General features: G+C 49.6%; 1 protein-coding gene across 1 annotated transcript in view; it reads left to right on the plus strand.

Moving 5' to 3' along the window:
* DAP (death associated protein) overlaps nt 1–15,458 on the plus strand; it is a 58,990-nt gene extending 43,532 nt beyond the window's left edge. Inside the window, exons 3-4 of the mRNA XM_034655673.1 lie at nt 11,873–11,915; nt 13,527–15,458. Coding sequence (XP_034511564.1) covers nt 11,873–11,915; nt 13,527–13,640 — 157 coding nt within the window. The 3' untranslated portion in view covers nt 13,641–15,458. The remainder of the gene's footprint in view (nt 1–11,872; nt 11,916–13,526) is intronic.
* The last annotated feature ends 365 nt before the right edge of the window (nt 15,459–15,823 follow it).

Genomic DNA, 15,823 nt, shown 5'->3' on the forward strand with positions numbered 1-15,823 from the left:
GCTGGCATTCTGGTCCTTGCCAGGGAGCCCAGAATCATATCCCAGGCTGCCCTGCTCTCTGTAGCTTTGAGCAAGAGTAGTATCTACGTTCCTGGACCCGGTCGGCATCCTGCAGAGGCCTGGGCTGCTGGCGCACGTGTGGAGTGTGGGTGCCATTCTGGGCCAAACTCTAGAAATTACACTGGAATCGAGGTGGGACGGAGGGCCCAGAAAGTGAAGGAATTCGTAATCATGTCCCATAGCCTGGAAAGGGGGTGCCCTGGAGGCCTGTGGTAGCCTTCCTCAAACATTGAAGGCCTGTCCCACAAGAGGGACTTAGAAGAGGCCTTTGTCTTGGGATGGAGCCCCTGGGCAAAATGCCAGGGGCCGAGACAGCGCAGAGGCCGCCCTGAGGGCCCTGGAGGTCCTCGTCTGCTGAGGAACCACCGCACAGGCCAGGGCGACGGTCCACATGGAGGGAAGCTGGACTAGGTCGTGATTAGTCTCCTTTGCAGGCCTAACGGCCAAGTGTCACCTCCCAGAGCTGGGCAGAAAACGTCCCATCACCTGGGACCTGCCCTGACTGTCCAGGTTGTGAGGTCTTAGGACCTAAAGCCATTTCGATATTTTTTCTGTTGATCCCATGTTGGCCTAGCAGTCGTTTGGATATGTTGAGTTAAATTAAATACATTGACATGTATTTCCATAATTGCTGTTTTCTATTTTGGGAGAGTTTTAAAAACATGAATTGTTTTCTCAGCCCTGAGGACTTTTATTTAAAGATGAGACCAGTGGGGCACCTGGGTGGCTCAGTCCATTGGGCGTTCGACTCTTGGTTCCAGCTCAGGTCATGATCTTGGGGTCATGGGCTCAAGTCCCAAGTTGGGCTCCACACTCAGTGGGGAATCTGCTTGAGATTCTTTCCCTCTGCCCCTACTCCCGCGCGCGTGTGCGTGNTGCCTGGTTAAATAAGGTACTCTATGACTACACTTAGATTACTTTAAAAATCTGCATCTCTAAATTGTATATAGAAGACACAATCTGAAAATAGAGGCCACTAAGTGACCCTCTTCTCAGCCCTAAAATGAGGGCATTAAGCTAGTGCCCTGGCCTGCCCTTGTTCCAAGTCTGGCTCTGAGCACTTCTCTACTGTGCAGCCTTCAGGCAAATTACTTAACCTCTCTGATTTACCATTCCTTCACTTATAAAGTGGACATAATAATCCCTTCTTCACAAGTTTGAGGGGGTTAGATACAATAATTCTATAAAGCACTTAACTCAGTGCCTGGCCCGTGGTAAGTGGTCCGTAAATAGGAGCTATTATCATCTGAGATCATTCCCGTCCTTTAGAGGAATTAAGAAACAATGCATTAAAGGCTGCATGACCCCATTTCTGTATGAACACCTCCATCTGCTATTTTCCCAATGCATTTACATGAAGAGGACTAAGTATTTGCAGAGGATAACTTAGTGGACTTTCTTAAACTCAGATCAAAAGCACTCACATGAAAATGATTCTGTTCAATAGAACTCTCCAGTAATGCCTTTGCTGCTATTTTGACTACTTGCAGTGGGATCCTTGACTTGACTGGATTTCCAGTCCTGCTGATCACTGTGGGTGTGGGTGTGTGTGGGTGTGTGTGGGTGTGTCCCCATCCCAAAATGCTCTGGGGCAGCAACTAAGCAACCCTAATCTGTCAGAATGCGGGGGAAGGCATAGGCCAACCACTCCTGCAGGCATTGAACACTGCCTCCCATTCATAGAAGCCTATTTTTGGATGAGGGTGGAACAGCTCTCCCCCGGAGTTAACGGGAGGAAGAGAAAGGACCTCATAAAGCTAGCTGGGAAAGCAGGGTTGGTGCACACACACGCTGACCGTGTGGCTATCAATAGCAGTCCTGGGAGGCTGGCATTCTGGTCCTTGCCAGGGAGCCCAGAATCATATCCCAGGCTGCCCTGCTCTCTGTAGCTTTGAGCAAGAGTAGTATCTACGTTCCTGGACCCGGTCGGCATCCTGCAGAGGCCTGGGCTGCTGGCGCACGTGTGGAGTGTGGGTGCCATTCTGGGCCAAACTCTAGAAATTACACTGGAATCGAGGTGGGACGGAGGGCCCAGAAAGTGAAGGAATTCGTAATCATGTCCCATAGCCTGGAAAGGGGGTGCCCTGGAGGCCTGTGGTAGCCTTCCTCAAACATTGAAGGCCTGTCCCACAAGAGGGACTTAGAAGAGGCCTTTGTCTTGGGATGGAGCCCCTGGGCAAAATGCCAGGGGCCGAGACAGCGCAGAGGCCGCCCTGAGGGCCCTGGAGGTCCTCGTCTGCTGAGGAACCACCGCACAGGCCAGGGCGACGGTCCACATGGAGGGAAGCTGGACTAGGTCGTGATTAGTCTCCTTTGCAGGCCTAACGGCCAAGTGTCACCTCCCAGAGCTGGGCAGAAAACGTCCCATCACCTGGGACCTGCCCTGACTGTCCAGGTTGTGAGGTCTTAGGACCTAAAGCCATTTCGATATTTTTTCTGTTGATCCCATGTTGGCCTAGCAGTCGTTTGGATATGTTGAGTTAAATTAAATACATTGACATGTATTTCCATAATTGCTGTTTTCTATTTTGGGAGAGTTTTAAAAACATGAATTGTTTTCTCAGCCCTGAGGACTTTTATTTAAAGATGAGACCAGTGGGGCACCTGGGTGGCTCAGTCCATTGGGCGTTCGACTCGGTTCCAGCTCAGGTCATGATCTTGGGGTCATGGGCTCAAGTCCCAAGTTGGGCTCCACACTCAGTGGGGAATCTGCTTGAGATTCTTTCCCTCTGCCCCTACTCCCGGCGCGCGTGTGCGTGTGTCCTCTCTGTTCCTCTCTCTGTCTGCCTCTCTAAAATAAATAAATCTTTAAAAAATAAATACAGATTGAGACCAACAAACCCAGTCCCGAGGGCCATCTGCATTCCACAGGGCCACTCATTCCTTAAGTATTCGGGGCATTTTATCCTGCCTGTCTGGAATGCCAAGAAGGCATAAACCTTATCCATCCAGGAAACTTATAAGATAAATACTAAGAAAATTTAGTTAGGGACAGGGGACCCTGCTAAGACTGTGAGGTCCTGAACAGGTGAGCCCTGGAAAACTCCACACATCAGATACTCGGCAGCTGCCCAGCGCAGGTGTGAGAAGGGGCTGTTCTGCTGACACGGAAGAAGCCGTTACTGGGGCTCTAATCCCCCCTAATTCTGCCTCGCTTGCAGTTCCTTTAAGTTTAGCTAAATGTGGTTTTTAGAAACTGGAAAAGCCTGAGGATGTGGGGAGGGCCAGGACGGTATTTTTCACTGTCTCTGTTTCCTAAGAGAAAAGTAATGTTGCATCTTCAAAACAACATCTGTCAGAATGATTTTCATCAGATTAAATAAATCCTCAAAGCCGCGATCACAGTTTATAGAATCTTGAAAATGTAGGTTATGCTTTGCATGGAGCCCTAATGGAGTTTCAAATACGCGTGTTTGTGCAAACAGAGCTTTGTAAGCAGACTCTTTCCCGGGGTTTCTCGTTTGTGAGTTTTTGTTGCAGCTACCATATCTCAAGGAGTTTAGGAAGGGTTTTGACTAGATAAATGTAATAAGCAATCATTTCACAGAGTGAGATGCTATTCGTTGTAGGTGGTGAAAGACAAAGAGCGAGGGGCCCTTTGACCAAGCCTGATAAAAACCCACACCACCCCGTAGCCTGTGCCAAAGAAGAGCTATGTGAAAACCCACGTTTCAGTGAGGTGGCACGCAAGACGTCAGCCTTGTATCGTCTTGTCAGTGGCGGCTGCCGTGTGTCCTTACAGTTGATTATAGCCTTTTTAGTTCCAGAGGGGAGAAGAACACTTGTGGGGGGAATGTGGTGTCATAAAGACCTTGGATGATGATCGATGCACATTGATATGTTTTATTGCAAGGCAGTTTATTCTTTTTTTTTTAAGATTTTATTTATTTATTTATTTGAGAGAGAGAGCACGAGTGGAGCGAGGGGCAGAGGGAGAAGCAGACTTCCCGGAGTCCCATGCGGGCTCGATCCCAGGACCCTGGGATCATGACCTGAGCCGAAGGCAGACGCTTCACCGAGTGAGCTGCCCAGACGCCCCACCGAATGAGCTGCCCAGACGCCCCAAGGAAGCTTATTCTTAAAATTAGTTGCTAAGTCTAAACAACAACAAGATACCATGTTTCACACATTAAGTTGCCTACTCCCCCAAAAATTCCAGAAAGTAGTAAGTAATGGCGATGTGCATAAATTGGAACTCTGTGTTTTGCTGGTGGGAATCTCAAATAGTGGAGCTTCTGCAGAAAACCGCTCGGTGGTTCCTCAAAGTTGAACATCGAATACCGACCGTAGGACCCAGGAGTTCCACTGTGTTACACGAAAGACTCGAAAGCAGGCCTCAAGCGATCCTGTTACACCAGTGTTCCCCGCGTCATTAATCACAACGGCCAAAAGGTGGAAAGAACCCAAGTAACCATCAGCGGTAAACGGCATACAGCCCACGCACATAATGGCATAGAGTTCAGCCTGAAAAAGAAGGAAATTCTGACAGCGCTGCAACCCAGGTGGACCTTATGCTACGGGAAATAAGCAAGACATTAAAGGACGAATGTTGTGTGATTCCACTCATCGGAGGTGCCAAGTAGTTCAGTTCTTAGGACAGAAGGTAGAACAGCGGCTGCCAGGGGCTGGGAGGGGGGCTGAGGGAGGGGCCATGGAGGAGCTGCGGCGGGGCCTGGGGGAGGGGCTGGGGTTGCTGTGTAAGTTTCTCCTAAGGAGGCTGAAAACGCTCGCAAATGGATGGCGGCGACGGCTGCATCACACTGCGCGTGTGCTTACTGTCACTCAGGTGTACGACTGTACAGTTAAAATGGCTAACATGCTGGGGCGCCTGGGCGGTGCAGTTAGGCCCCCGACTCTCGGTTTCAGCTCACATCCCCATCTCAGGGTCATGAGATCGAGCCCCACATTGGGCTCCGTGCTCAGTGCAGAGTCCACTTGAGATTCTCTCTCCTTCTCCCTCCTCCCCTCCTGCTGGTGCTCTCTCTCTCTCAAATAGATAAAAATCTTTTTTTAAAAAATAAATAAGAAGAATGGGTAAAATGGTAAAGAATTACTTGAATTAGTTGCTGCGCTAGCTCGGGTGTTAAAGCACACCTGGCAGGGAGGGGAGAAGGCACTCCAGTTTTAGGAGCATCGGTACCTGGAGCTGACGGGAGCTAACAGAGTCCAGTTCTCTCCAGACTAGGAAAGAGCTTGCCCGTACCTCGCAACGTTTGAATGTTTTCTTTTTCTTTTACTTTAACATTTTTTCCTCCAAATTTTTATTTAAATTCTGGTTAACATATAGAGTTATATTGGTTTCAGAGGTAGAATTCAGTGATTCGTCACTTCCACGTAACACCCAGTGCTCATCACAAGTGCCCTCCTTAATGCCCATCCCCCATCTAGCCCCTCCCCCACCGACCTCCCCACCAGCAGCCCTCAGTTTGTTCCCTATAGTTAAGTCTCTTATGGTTCGATTCCTTCTCTCTTTTTTTCCCCTTTCCTATATGTTCATCTGTTTTGTTTCCAAAATTCCACATATGAGTGAAATCATACGATATTTGTCTTTGACGAATTTACTTCGCTTAGCATAATACCCGCTAGCTCTATCCACGTTATTTTGAATGGCAAGATTCCATTCTTTCTTATGGCTGAGTAATATTCCATTGTGTGTGTGTGTGTGTGTGTGTGTGTGTGTGTGTGTGTATACATACCACATCTTCTTCAGTTGATGGACACTTGGGCTTTTCCCATAGTTTGGCTATTGTTGATGATATTGCTATAAACATTGCAGTGTATGCACGCATTCAAAAGTCTGTATTTTTGTATCCTTTGGGTAAATACCTAGTGGAATTGCTGGATCATAGGTAGTTCTATTTTTAACTTTTTGTGGAACCTCCATACTGTTCTCCAGAGTGGCTGTACCAGCTTGCATTTCCAGAGGGTTCCCCTTTCTCCACATTCTCGCCAACATCTGTTGGTTCCTGTGTTGTTAATTTTAGCCATTCTGACAGGTGTGAGATGGTATCTTATTGTGGTTTTGATTTGCATTTCCCTGATGATGAGTCATGTTCAGTATCTTTTCATGTGTCTGTTAGCCATCTGGATGTCTTCTTTGGGAAAATGGCTATTCATGTCTTCTGCCCATTTCTTAACTGGATTATTTGGGTTTTGGGTGTTGAGCTTGGTAAGTTCTTTACAGATTTTGGATACTAACCCTTTATCAGACATGTCATTTGCAAATATCTTCTTCCATTCCATAGGCTGCCTTTTAATTTTGTCGATTGTTTCCTTCGCTCTGCAGAAGCTTTTTTTTTTATCTTGACGAAGTCCCCATAGTTCATTTTTGCTTTTGTTTCCCTTGCCCCAGGCAACATGTCCAGTAAGAAGTTGCTGTGGCCAAGGTCAGAGAGGTTGCTGTCCGTGTTTTTCTCCATGATTTTGATGGTTTCCTATCTCACATTGAGGTCCTTTATCCATTTTCAATTTATTTTTGTGTATGGTGTAAGGAAGTGGTCCTGTTTCATTCTTCTGCGTGTTGCTGCCCAGTTTTCCCAGCAACATTTGTTGAAGAGACTGTCTTTTTTCCATTGGATATTCTTTCCTGCTTTGTTGAAGATTACTTGCCCATATAGTTGTGGGTCCATTTCTGGGTTTCCTATTCTGTTCCATTGATCTATGTGTCTGTTTTTGTGCCAGTACCATACTGTCTTGATGATCACAACTTTGTAATAGAGCTTAAAATCCGGAATCGTGATGCCTCCAGCTTTGCTTTTCTTTTTCAGGATTGTTTTGGCTTTTCTGGGTCTTTTGTGGTTCCATACAAATTTTGGGATTGTTTGTTCTAGCTCTGTGAAAAATGCTGGTAGTATTTTGATAGGGATTTCATTAAATGCGTAGATTGCTTTGGGTAGTATAGACATTTTAACAGTGTTTGTTCTTCCAATCCATGAGCATGGAATGTTTTCCCATTTCTTTGTGTCCTCTTGAATGTCTTTCATCAGTGTCTTGTAGTTTTCAGAGTACAGATCTTTTAATTCTTTGTTTAGGTTTATTTCTAGGTATCTTATTGGTTTGGGTACAAGAGTAAGTGGGATTGACTCCTTGATTTCTTTTTCTGCTGCTTCATTATTGGTATATACAAATGCAACAGATTTCTGTGCACTGATTTTAAATCCTGAGACTTTGCTGAATTCATGTATTCTAGCAATTTTTTAGTGGAGTCTTTCAGGTTTTCTACATAGAGTATCATGTCATCTGCAAACAATGAAAGTTTGACTTCTTCCTTGCTGCTGTGGATGCCTTTTATTTCTTTTTGTTGCCTGGTTACTGAGGCTAGGACTTCCAGTACTATGTTAAATAGTAATGGTGAGAGTGGACATCCTTGTCTTGTTCCTGACCGTGGGGGGAGGCTCTCAGTTTTTCCTCATTGAGGATGATATCAGCGGTGGGTCTTCCATATATGACCTTTAAGATGCTCAGGTATGTTCCCTCTATCCCTACTTTGCTGAGGGTTTTATCAAGATTGGGTGCTGTATTTTGTCAAATGCTTTTTCTGCATCTCTTGAAAGGATCTACGGTTCTTATCCTTTCCTTTATTAATGTGGTATATCACATTGATTGATTTGTGAATATTGAACTACCCTGGCATCCCAGGATAAATCCACTTGATTTGAATGTTTTTTTAAATTAGAAGTGCAACATGCATGGGCCAAAAAAAAAAAAAAATTAGAAGTGCAATCTTAAAGCAAGGACCTCCCCCAGAACATGTTGGATCTACAGGGCTTTTTCCACATTCCTTTCACTGTCATATTTCTTGCCAGCACCAACAGATGAAGGCCTGGAATACAGGGGTGTGGGGTCAAGTCTTCGAGGTCTTTACCGTGGCTCCCATCCCCCGGCGTAATTGGACGGTATATACATTGTTTTGATTGGGTCCCAAAAGTCTGCTCTGACTTGAAGCCAGCTTACTGCCCCTGCTCCTTGGCCTGGAATTAGCCCCCTGCTGTGCCCAAAGGGTGACTTTGTGTCCCTTTGACCAGGGATGAGTCACAAACACCACACCTGACAGCAGGAACGGGGCCTGCCATGGCCAAGACATGGGGTTGGTGTGGCCTCAGTGGCTTCCTGGGCCTCAACCCCCATTCCTGCACAGCTCCCTCAATACCCCAGTGGGCCCACTGTCTTAGAATGTACGTGAGGGGTCTGGCTGTAGGCCCATCAGTGAACGTGCAATATGGGTAGACAGTGAGAAGGCACTATATTTTAAGACAACGCCAGAAACAAAGGTTTGATAAGAGGTTATCTGAACTTTTACTCCTTAATTATTTAGTATTTACTTATTTTTTAATAGTTACATTCATATGAAATGTTAATATTGACTTCTATCATTTGTATTGTTTACTGCTTCTGTGTTCCTTTTTAAAGGGACCATGGGATATGTGTCCCCCATGCGTATATCTGCAGGATATGCTCCAGGAGCCTTGTGATCTGTTCCCTCTTCTCACCCCTACCCAAGAAATGGCTCATGAATTCCAGTAGAATGTTTCAGAAATTCCCCATCGCAAGCCTAAGCAACCACTTTGGACAGAACACACATGCCATAAAACATCCGGTTTACGGAGCCACCAGCGCCCAGCTCCCCTCCACCCAACACGCCAAGGTTATCAGAGCGTATGTCTTTACTCTGAGCCCAACTTGCTTTTCACTGACACACTCTTCCATTATGAGCAGAATCCAACGAGCCGTTAAAACCCGAAAGCTTAAGTAACGTGTGTCAAAGCGTAGGTGCCTCGGGAAGACGGGGTCAGCGAGGAGAGCTGCCATTTTGCAGCACTACCCTTGGGGGGATCCTTACGTTCTGCACCCAGAGTCCCTGGACACCCCGTAGGGAATGAGCTAGGCTGGGAGGGAGCAGTCTTATGTTAGGGTCTCCTTGAGTCGCCGGAGTCTCCATGGCCACCCAGTGGTTGTGTGGTGAGGTCTTCTTGAGAGGCTCACCTGGAGTGGAGGCTCTGGGAGTCGGAGTCCAGTGGAGTGGCCATCCCCTCCACATGCATTTTCTGACGCTGGGGCTGGACCCAGGTCATTAATGACCTCTAATCACGATCATTTACACACATTTCCCAAGACATTCTCAAAGCAAGGTCTGAAACCCACACTTGTATTTAACATGGGAGATGTCCGGGACCTAACTTGGATGGAAATAGCCAGACTTTGAAGGGTCACCTCTGAGGAGGAGAAGGAGACCATGGGCGGAAGCATGGGATCCATGATGGGGCTCCAAGAGTCTGGAGACCCTTCCCCCCTGCACACAGAACGGAGTGGATGCTGCCAACAGTCTCCTGATAACCGGGTTCCCAGGATCGGGGGCAGGGGCTGCGGTCCAGCGGGGGCTGGGTGTTCCAGGGAGCAGCAGGAAAGGCTCTGGGGGCCCGAGGGGTTCAGGACACAGGGACCCATGACAGGCTGGAGCTCTGCTACACCCTGCCTGCTATGGGCCACCTCCTTTCTCCGGAACCAGGTGCTAGCTCTCCAAGGAGCATCATCTGCTGATTGGGCTGCAGTTTTCTTATAGTCCAGTTCTCTGCATAAACGTGCGTTTGTATACTTTCTACGCACAGTTATATAACAATTTTAACTTTTTTTTTTTTTGCTTTTCTGCTTTTCAACAATGAATGTACACGTACATGTATATGGAGAGATGGAGGGAGAGAGAGCTTGTGTGTTTTACATATATGATGGCTCAAGCTTCCTCAGCCAACTTTTGGGGTTCACTTTGGGCCGGGAGCCACTCTACTGTGTATTTATTTTGACTAGATTCACTCTCTGTGGGTGACTTTCTCATCAAGTCCTTGCTCGGGGCGGGGGGCTGTCTTGACTGCCTTTAAACGCCTTGACTCAGGTTACAAAAACAGTGGAGATGATCCAAGCAGTCATGCACTCTGGGTGTAAAACGATGGCCTGGAAGCAGATGCCACATGATCAGTTGACAAAGCAAAGCAATCCCTACTTGAGGCTTTTCCTGGATTCTTAAAGGAACATTCAAAATGTAAGAAATTTCGTGGTACCATTTCCATACTCCTCTGTAAAACGTTTATGAAGTGTTAGAATCCAGAACATGGCTCCCCGGCTTTAGATGCGAAGCCCTTGGCCGTGAACATCCTGGGGGCCCAGCCTGCAGATGGTCAGGAGCCTCAAAGCCGGAAGTGTCTGGATGGCAGAGGCATCCAAATCTACACCGTGAGGTACTTACACTCGAGCTGAACTTACTCAGCTCTGGCTGGCTCTTGATCTTGTAGCCAAATCATATTTATAGTCAAAGAAAAAAGAAGCCAACCCAGTTAATCACTCAACAAAAACAAAAATAAAACCAGTCATGTAGGGACATCTCTCTGCTGCTTAGTAGGACTTGAAATTTCTTAATCTCGTGGAGTAACAGAAGTCACTCGGGGGGGATTTCGGGTGTTTTAGCTAAACTGTTTGGGATATAAACAGTGAACTTACTGAATACAGGAACTTTTGCCTGCAGCAAAACAAAGCTAAGACAAATGGTTTCCTTCCCAGCATGCCCAGCAGCAAAATAGAGCACAGCACCGGTGGGAGGTGGGCTGGGCAGCTCCCAGGATGGATTCTCCCCTGTCCGCCCAGCAAGACTGGCCTTGAGCAAGACTGTCTACCTCCTGGAGCTGCCCCCTGCTGCTCTTTCTCCGCCAGGCTGGCCTTGTAGTCACCTGTTGCTCCCAGGTCCCCTTACCTCCGCAGGAGGCGTTTCAGAGGGGTGTGCCCCTGTGTACTCCCTGGAACGGTGTTCTGATGTTCTTCAGCTGTGCGTGTGCGGACATTTAAAACATGCATAGGAGAGCGTGTACTAACTGGGGAGAGCATGTACTAATACAGGGGAGCGTGCGTGGACACGGGGTGTGTGCGGACATGGGCATATGCGCTGACACGAGAGAGCGTGCATGACGCAGGAGCGCGTGCACGGACACAGGGGCGCGTGCACAGACACGGGGGAGGGTGTACTAACATGGAAGTATGCTCAGCATATCCTCAATGCAGAAAACAGTATGACTCTTCGTTTAGAAAAAAGAAGTTTAATATGAAAACAAGTGTGTCTGTCTATCCATAGCGAGAAAGATTGGACAAAGAGCCACGTATCAACTGTGACCATTTCCACATGGTAGAATGACAACTGATGTTAGCATGTTTGCACTGCCTGCTTTTCAACAATGGACATGTGTTACTTGGGTCCTCTCTCCCACCTCCCCAGGAGTGTTGACAGGTGGGGGAGCTCAGTAGGATTTCAGATGTTAAGAATTGACAATAGCTTCACAAGGACCCTACGTTTTTAATACCTGGGTCTCCTAAGGGCCAGGAGCTTTGCACTGGCCCTGGGATCTCCCCCGTTAGAAGCTGCCAGAAGCTGTGACCAGGGCCGGGAAGAGAATCCCTCCTTGGTGGGAGTCTCCACGTTCAACCCAGCGTGACCCTCCTTCTTCCCTGCTTCGGGAAGCACCCATGTCCATAATCTCATGAAACAAAAACTACAGGGCTTGCCCACAGCTGCCGTTTGAGGATGACCCCCCCCCACCAAGAACAAAAAAAACACAAAAAAGCGCACAACTCACCCGCTGTTTGCTAGTCTCTGGCTCTGCCTGAGCTCGCCTCAGCAGAAGGGCCCCCGCTGGTCCTGGGGAGATGAAATCATACCAACAAGGAGGTTGGCCCCCCCTTCCTCCCTCCTCCATCACTGTCTGTTACTCTCCCCCAAACCTGCCTCCTTCCACTTCTGTTCCCTGAAATCACCTCTCCCCTTCTTGTCTTGCAGCCCGCCCAAGCCGACCGTGTTCATCTCTGGTGTGATCGCCCGGGTAAGAGCCACTCCGTCAAATCCTTGGCATGGGGTCAGACTCCTCCTGTCCTTGTTAAACCCCACCCATCTGTCAGGGTTCAGGGCCCCTGGGCTGTGTCGTGTCCGTGGTGTGCTTCTGTCGTGAGCACTGTGTGGAACGGTAACCGCACGGCGCGTAACCGCACGGCGCGCACCCAGGAACGCGGCCTGCCTCCCCCTGCTTCCTCATGCTCCCTCTTGTCTTTAGACTCAACCAGGGCTCGGCCGGCCACCCCTGAGCTGAGCATGTTTTTTCATCTTTAAATGGTTGAAAAACTCAAAACAAGAAGTATATGTTGTGACACCTGGAAATCACATGAAATTCATATCCCGGTGTCCACGGATGAAGGCTCAGTGGCCGGTCACGCATGTGCGTCTGTAGCTGCTCTCATGCCACAGTGGCAGAGTGTGTGACCACAGAGCCTGAAGTATTTACTCTCTGGCCCGTTACAGAAAATGCTTGCCGACCCCTGGACTGAACTCACAGATGTTTGTCCTACCCTTTACCTTTCTTCTGGCGAGACCCAACTTCCTTTTTTTTAAAGATTTACTTATTTATTTTAGAGAGAGAGTGAGCGGAAGCGGGAGGGGCAGGGAGAGGGAGAGAGAATCTCAAGCAGACGCCGTGCTGAGTGCGGAGCCCGAGGTGGGGCTCGATCTCACCACCCTGAGATCATGACCTGAGCCAAAACCAAAATTCGGATGCTTAACTGACTGTACCACCCAGGCGCCCCCCCCAACATTTTTTTTAATGAGCCACCAGCAAACTCGCGTTTGAGGGCAGTGATACCATCCACAGCCCTGTGGCTCGCAGTACATTCGAGCCCTTAGCATGTGATGAATGGAGACCATGCGGTTGCTCAGAGTGGCTCCCCCCAGCGCCCCAAGGCCTCTGGGACAGACGGGAGGCACACCTACTGCATGAGAGAAAACTAACTGCTGACCCGAGTCCAGAGTCAGCCCACGGTCGCTTGGCTCTGCCGGAGCACGCCGTGGCTCTAGCCTGCTCTCGGTGCCTGGGCCCCAGCCACCTCCACACTTGCACTGTTGGCACAAGAAGGCAAGTCCTCCTGACAGATAGCCAGGTACCTTCTCTGAGACTCAGCAGGTTGACTCTGGCTTCACCTCGCAGCTTTCAGCCCCACGCCATGTGTCTGCTTCCCAGCCAGTGCCCTGACTCGGCCGTGGCAGCAGATCAGAATTGAAGACACTGGATTTGGTTCGGTCTTGTCCGAGTTGGTCACAAGAACAGTTCTGGCAGAGGAAGGCCACCCAACACCAGCTTAGTGCCGAGGGAGTCCCATGGTGACCCGAGCTCATGGCGGGGGGGGGGGGGGGGTAAGGGGGGCGGCAGAGACTGTGAGCATTCTTACCCCCAGGATGGTTCCTGGGCCTCGGTGCCCCCTTCCGCACCCCAGAGAGTGGCTTCAGGAGCCCCAGAGTCCCAGGGGACAGCCCGTTCCCTGCCAGCTGGTTCCCCATGCCCTCCCCTACCATGCAGGGAAGCCAGTAGACGTGGTGCTGGGGGCCTCGCTGTCGCATGTCCCCGCTGTCCACTGTGAGTGAGCCAGTGCATTCTGTCTCATGACAGGGCGACAAAGACTTCCCCCCGGCGGCCGCGCAGGTGGCTCACCAGAAGCCGCACGCCTCCATAGACAAGCATCCTTCGCCGAGAACCCAGCACATCCAGCAGCCTCGCAAGTAACGGGGAGGACCCAGCGCCTCCACCAGCCGTGCCTCAATTTCCCGATCTTTTGTATTTCCCCGGCAAAGAGAACTGGCATTTTCTTCAAGACACTGTCCCTATGGGAAATCTAAGACAAAGTCAAGTGCCCCTGCCTTTGCCTTAAATTTCCATATCTGAAACTAGAAAGAATTTGACCCTCAACCTTGTGTCCAGGGAGTCCCTGGTTGGTGGCCTTTGAGGATCTTGGTGTCCCTGCAAGTGCCATAAGCCGAACTTGCCCAGACCCAAGCCAAGGGAAGTTTCCAGAGCTCAGCTTTACTTCTGTGTCAGCAGTCATCGAAGGCCCTGCCTGTGGTCTTAAAAACAAGAGGGCGCACATTTGGGAAGACAAGATAGATGGAGGCGAGAGGAAAAGTCGCCCGCTTCATGCTTTTTAGTAACAGGACCCTGCGTCTTAACAGCTGGGGGAGAACGGGCGTTAATTACGGGGCGGGTGTCAGGAAGGCGGGGCAGGGTAGGTTTTTGGTGAAAGTGGCACCAGGGCCCCTGAATTCCCCTCCCTGTGTGATGGGGTCACTGCACGGGGGGACAGCAGGTGCTCCCGGGAGAAGCCAAAGAGAAGCTCCCATCATTGAAATGGCTCTTTAATCTCAGGAGCCGCATCCTGGAAAATTAGAATCTAGGCAGTCTGCCCGGAGGGAGCGCCTCCCAAGTCCGCACTGCCTCCTGATCCAGCCAGCCTCCACCTCCACCGGGGCAACTGGGCAAGGCTGCGTGTTTCAGAATCCCCTCCAGAGCTGCTTTGAAGTTCTAGAAGTGCCCACCGACCAGTGGAGGGACAGACGTAAAACTAGCTCTGGAACACTCGAGCAGGCGCACTGCGTGCACGGAAAGACCAGACGAAAACGTGCCCATTGTCTCCCCAGAGAAAGGTAGAAACACCGCGTTCCCTTTGAGCCAGGAAGAACCTGTCCATGCAACTGCCCTGAATTCCTTCTGCGCAAGTGCAGGTCTGCCCGGGCCCGTGTTCACCTGGGCGAGTCCGATTGTCCTACGCTTTCAGCCCATCTTTCCCGCCCGGAGCTGCCCCAGCCGGCTCCCCGGCTCCCGGCTATAGAGTGCCTTGTTCTTCTGCAAAGCCAGAGGGCTGGCCTACTCAGACGTCGCAGTCTCCTGCACCAGATGCTTTTGGAGTGGGTACGGCGCCGACACCCCTCTCGCCCGACAGCCGTACCTGTCGTGCGTCGGCAGGCGCGCACGCCGCCAGCTTGGTTGATGTCCTTAGCAAACCCGTGTCTGCCAACCGGTAAGAATGATGCACACCTCATCAGAGCCACCTCTTGCTCTTCCTCAAGGGAGAAGCAGCCCTGCTTCACATTCTAAAGGCAACGTTTGGCTTTCCTTCTCATTGATTTGCTGGGAGGCAGGGTCAACCCTCAAGGCATTCTTTTGTCACATCTGGTATTTCTTAAGCTGAGATGTTGGTATAACTGGCTTGCAGAGATGCAGACAGCGGCGGGGTGGGGTGGGAGGGCATGCTCCGGAGTGCAGCGAGCCAGCAGCCGCCCCCAGCAGCCTCCTGGAGCTGGGTCAGGCCTGTGCGGACCACCACACCCTCCACTACGAAATTCAGACGCATCCTTGATACTTTTTAGTTTTGCAGCCCAGAGCGCCGCGCTGTTGCCCAAGGTACATCGTTCATGTCCTTTTAGTTACTTCTGGCACCTATCCCTGGGCTCTAAATCATGACATGCAAAATATTTTCCTGAATGTGTTCATCAGTTGCGAACCTCGAGAATAATAATGATTGTAATAAAACTCTTGCATTTCTTCTCATGTGTGTATTTTCTTATATTTCAGAGATTTTTCTTTTACATTTTATAGGGGTTCCCAGGTGGTTTCAGTAGAATCACCAACATGCCTGTGTGATGGATATTTTCACAAATTGTTGCCCAGACACAAAGTCGAACTGTTGGACACCTGACACCTTAAGTCTCATCAGCTACTTTAAAATGTCTTAAAATGGAAGAGCTTAATGCAGCTGATTAAAACATATTCCTTGTGCCCAGCAGCTGGCCCTGCGCTAGGTAGGCCCTTCAGGACAGACTTAAGAAGGAATTAGTAGTAAGCGCAGGGGTAGCTGTGAGCAGATTTGATGAAAAACACATTTGCCTTTATCCAAAGCTCTCCAGGAACACTGT

Source organism: Ailuropoda melanoleuca, chromosome 3 (assembly GCF_002007445.2).
Source record: "Ailuropoda melanoleuca isolate Jingjing chromosome 3, ASM200744v2, whole genome shotgun sequence".
NCBI classification, from domain to species: Eukaryota; Metazoa; Chordata; class Mammalia; order Carnivora; family Ursidae; genus Ailuropoda; species Ailuropoda melanoleuca.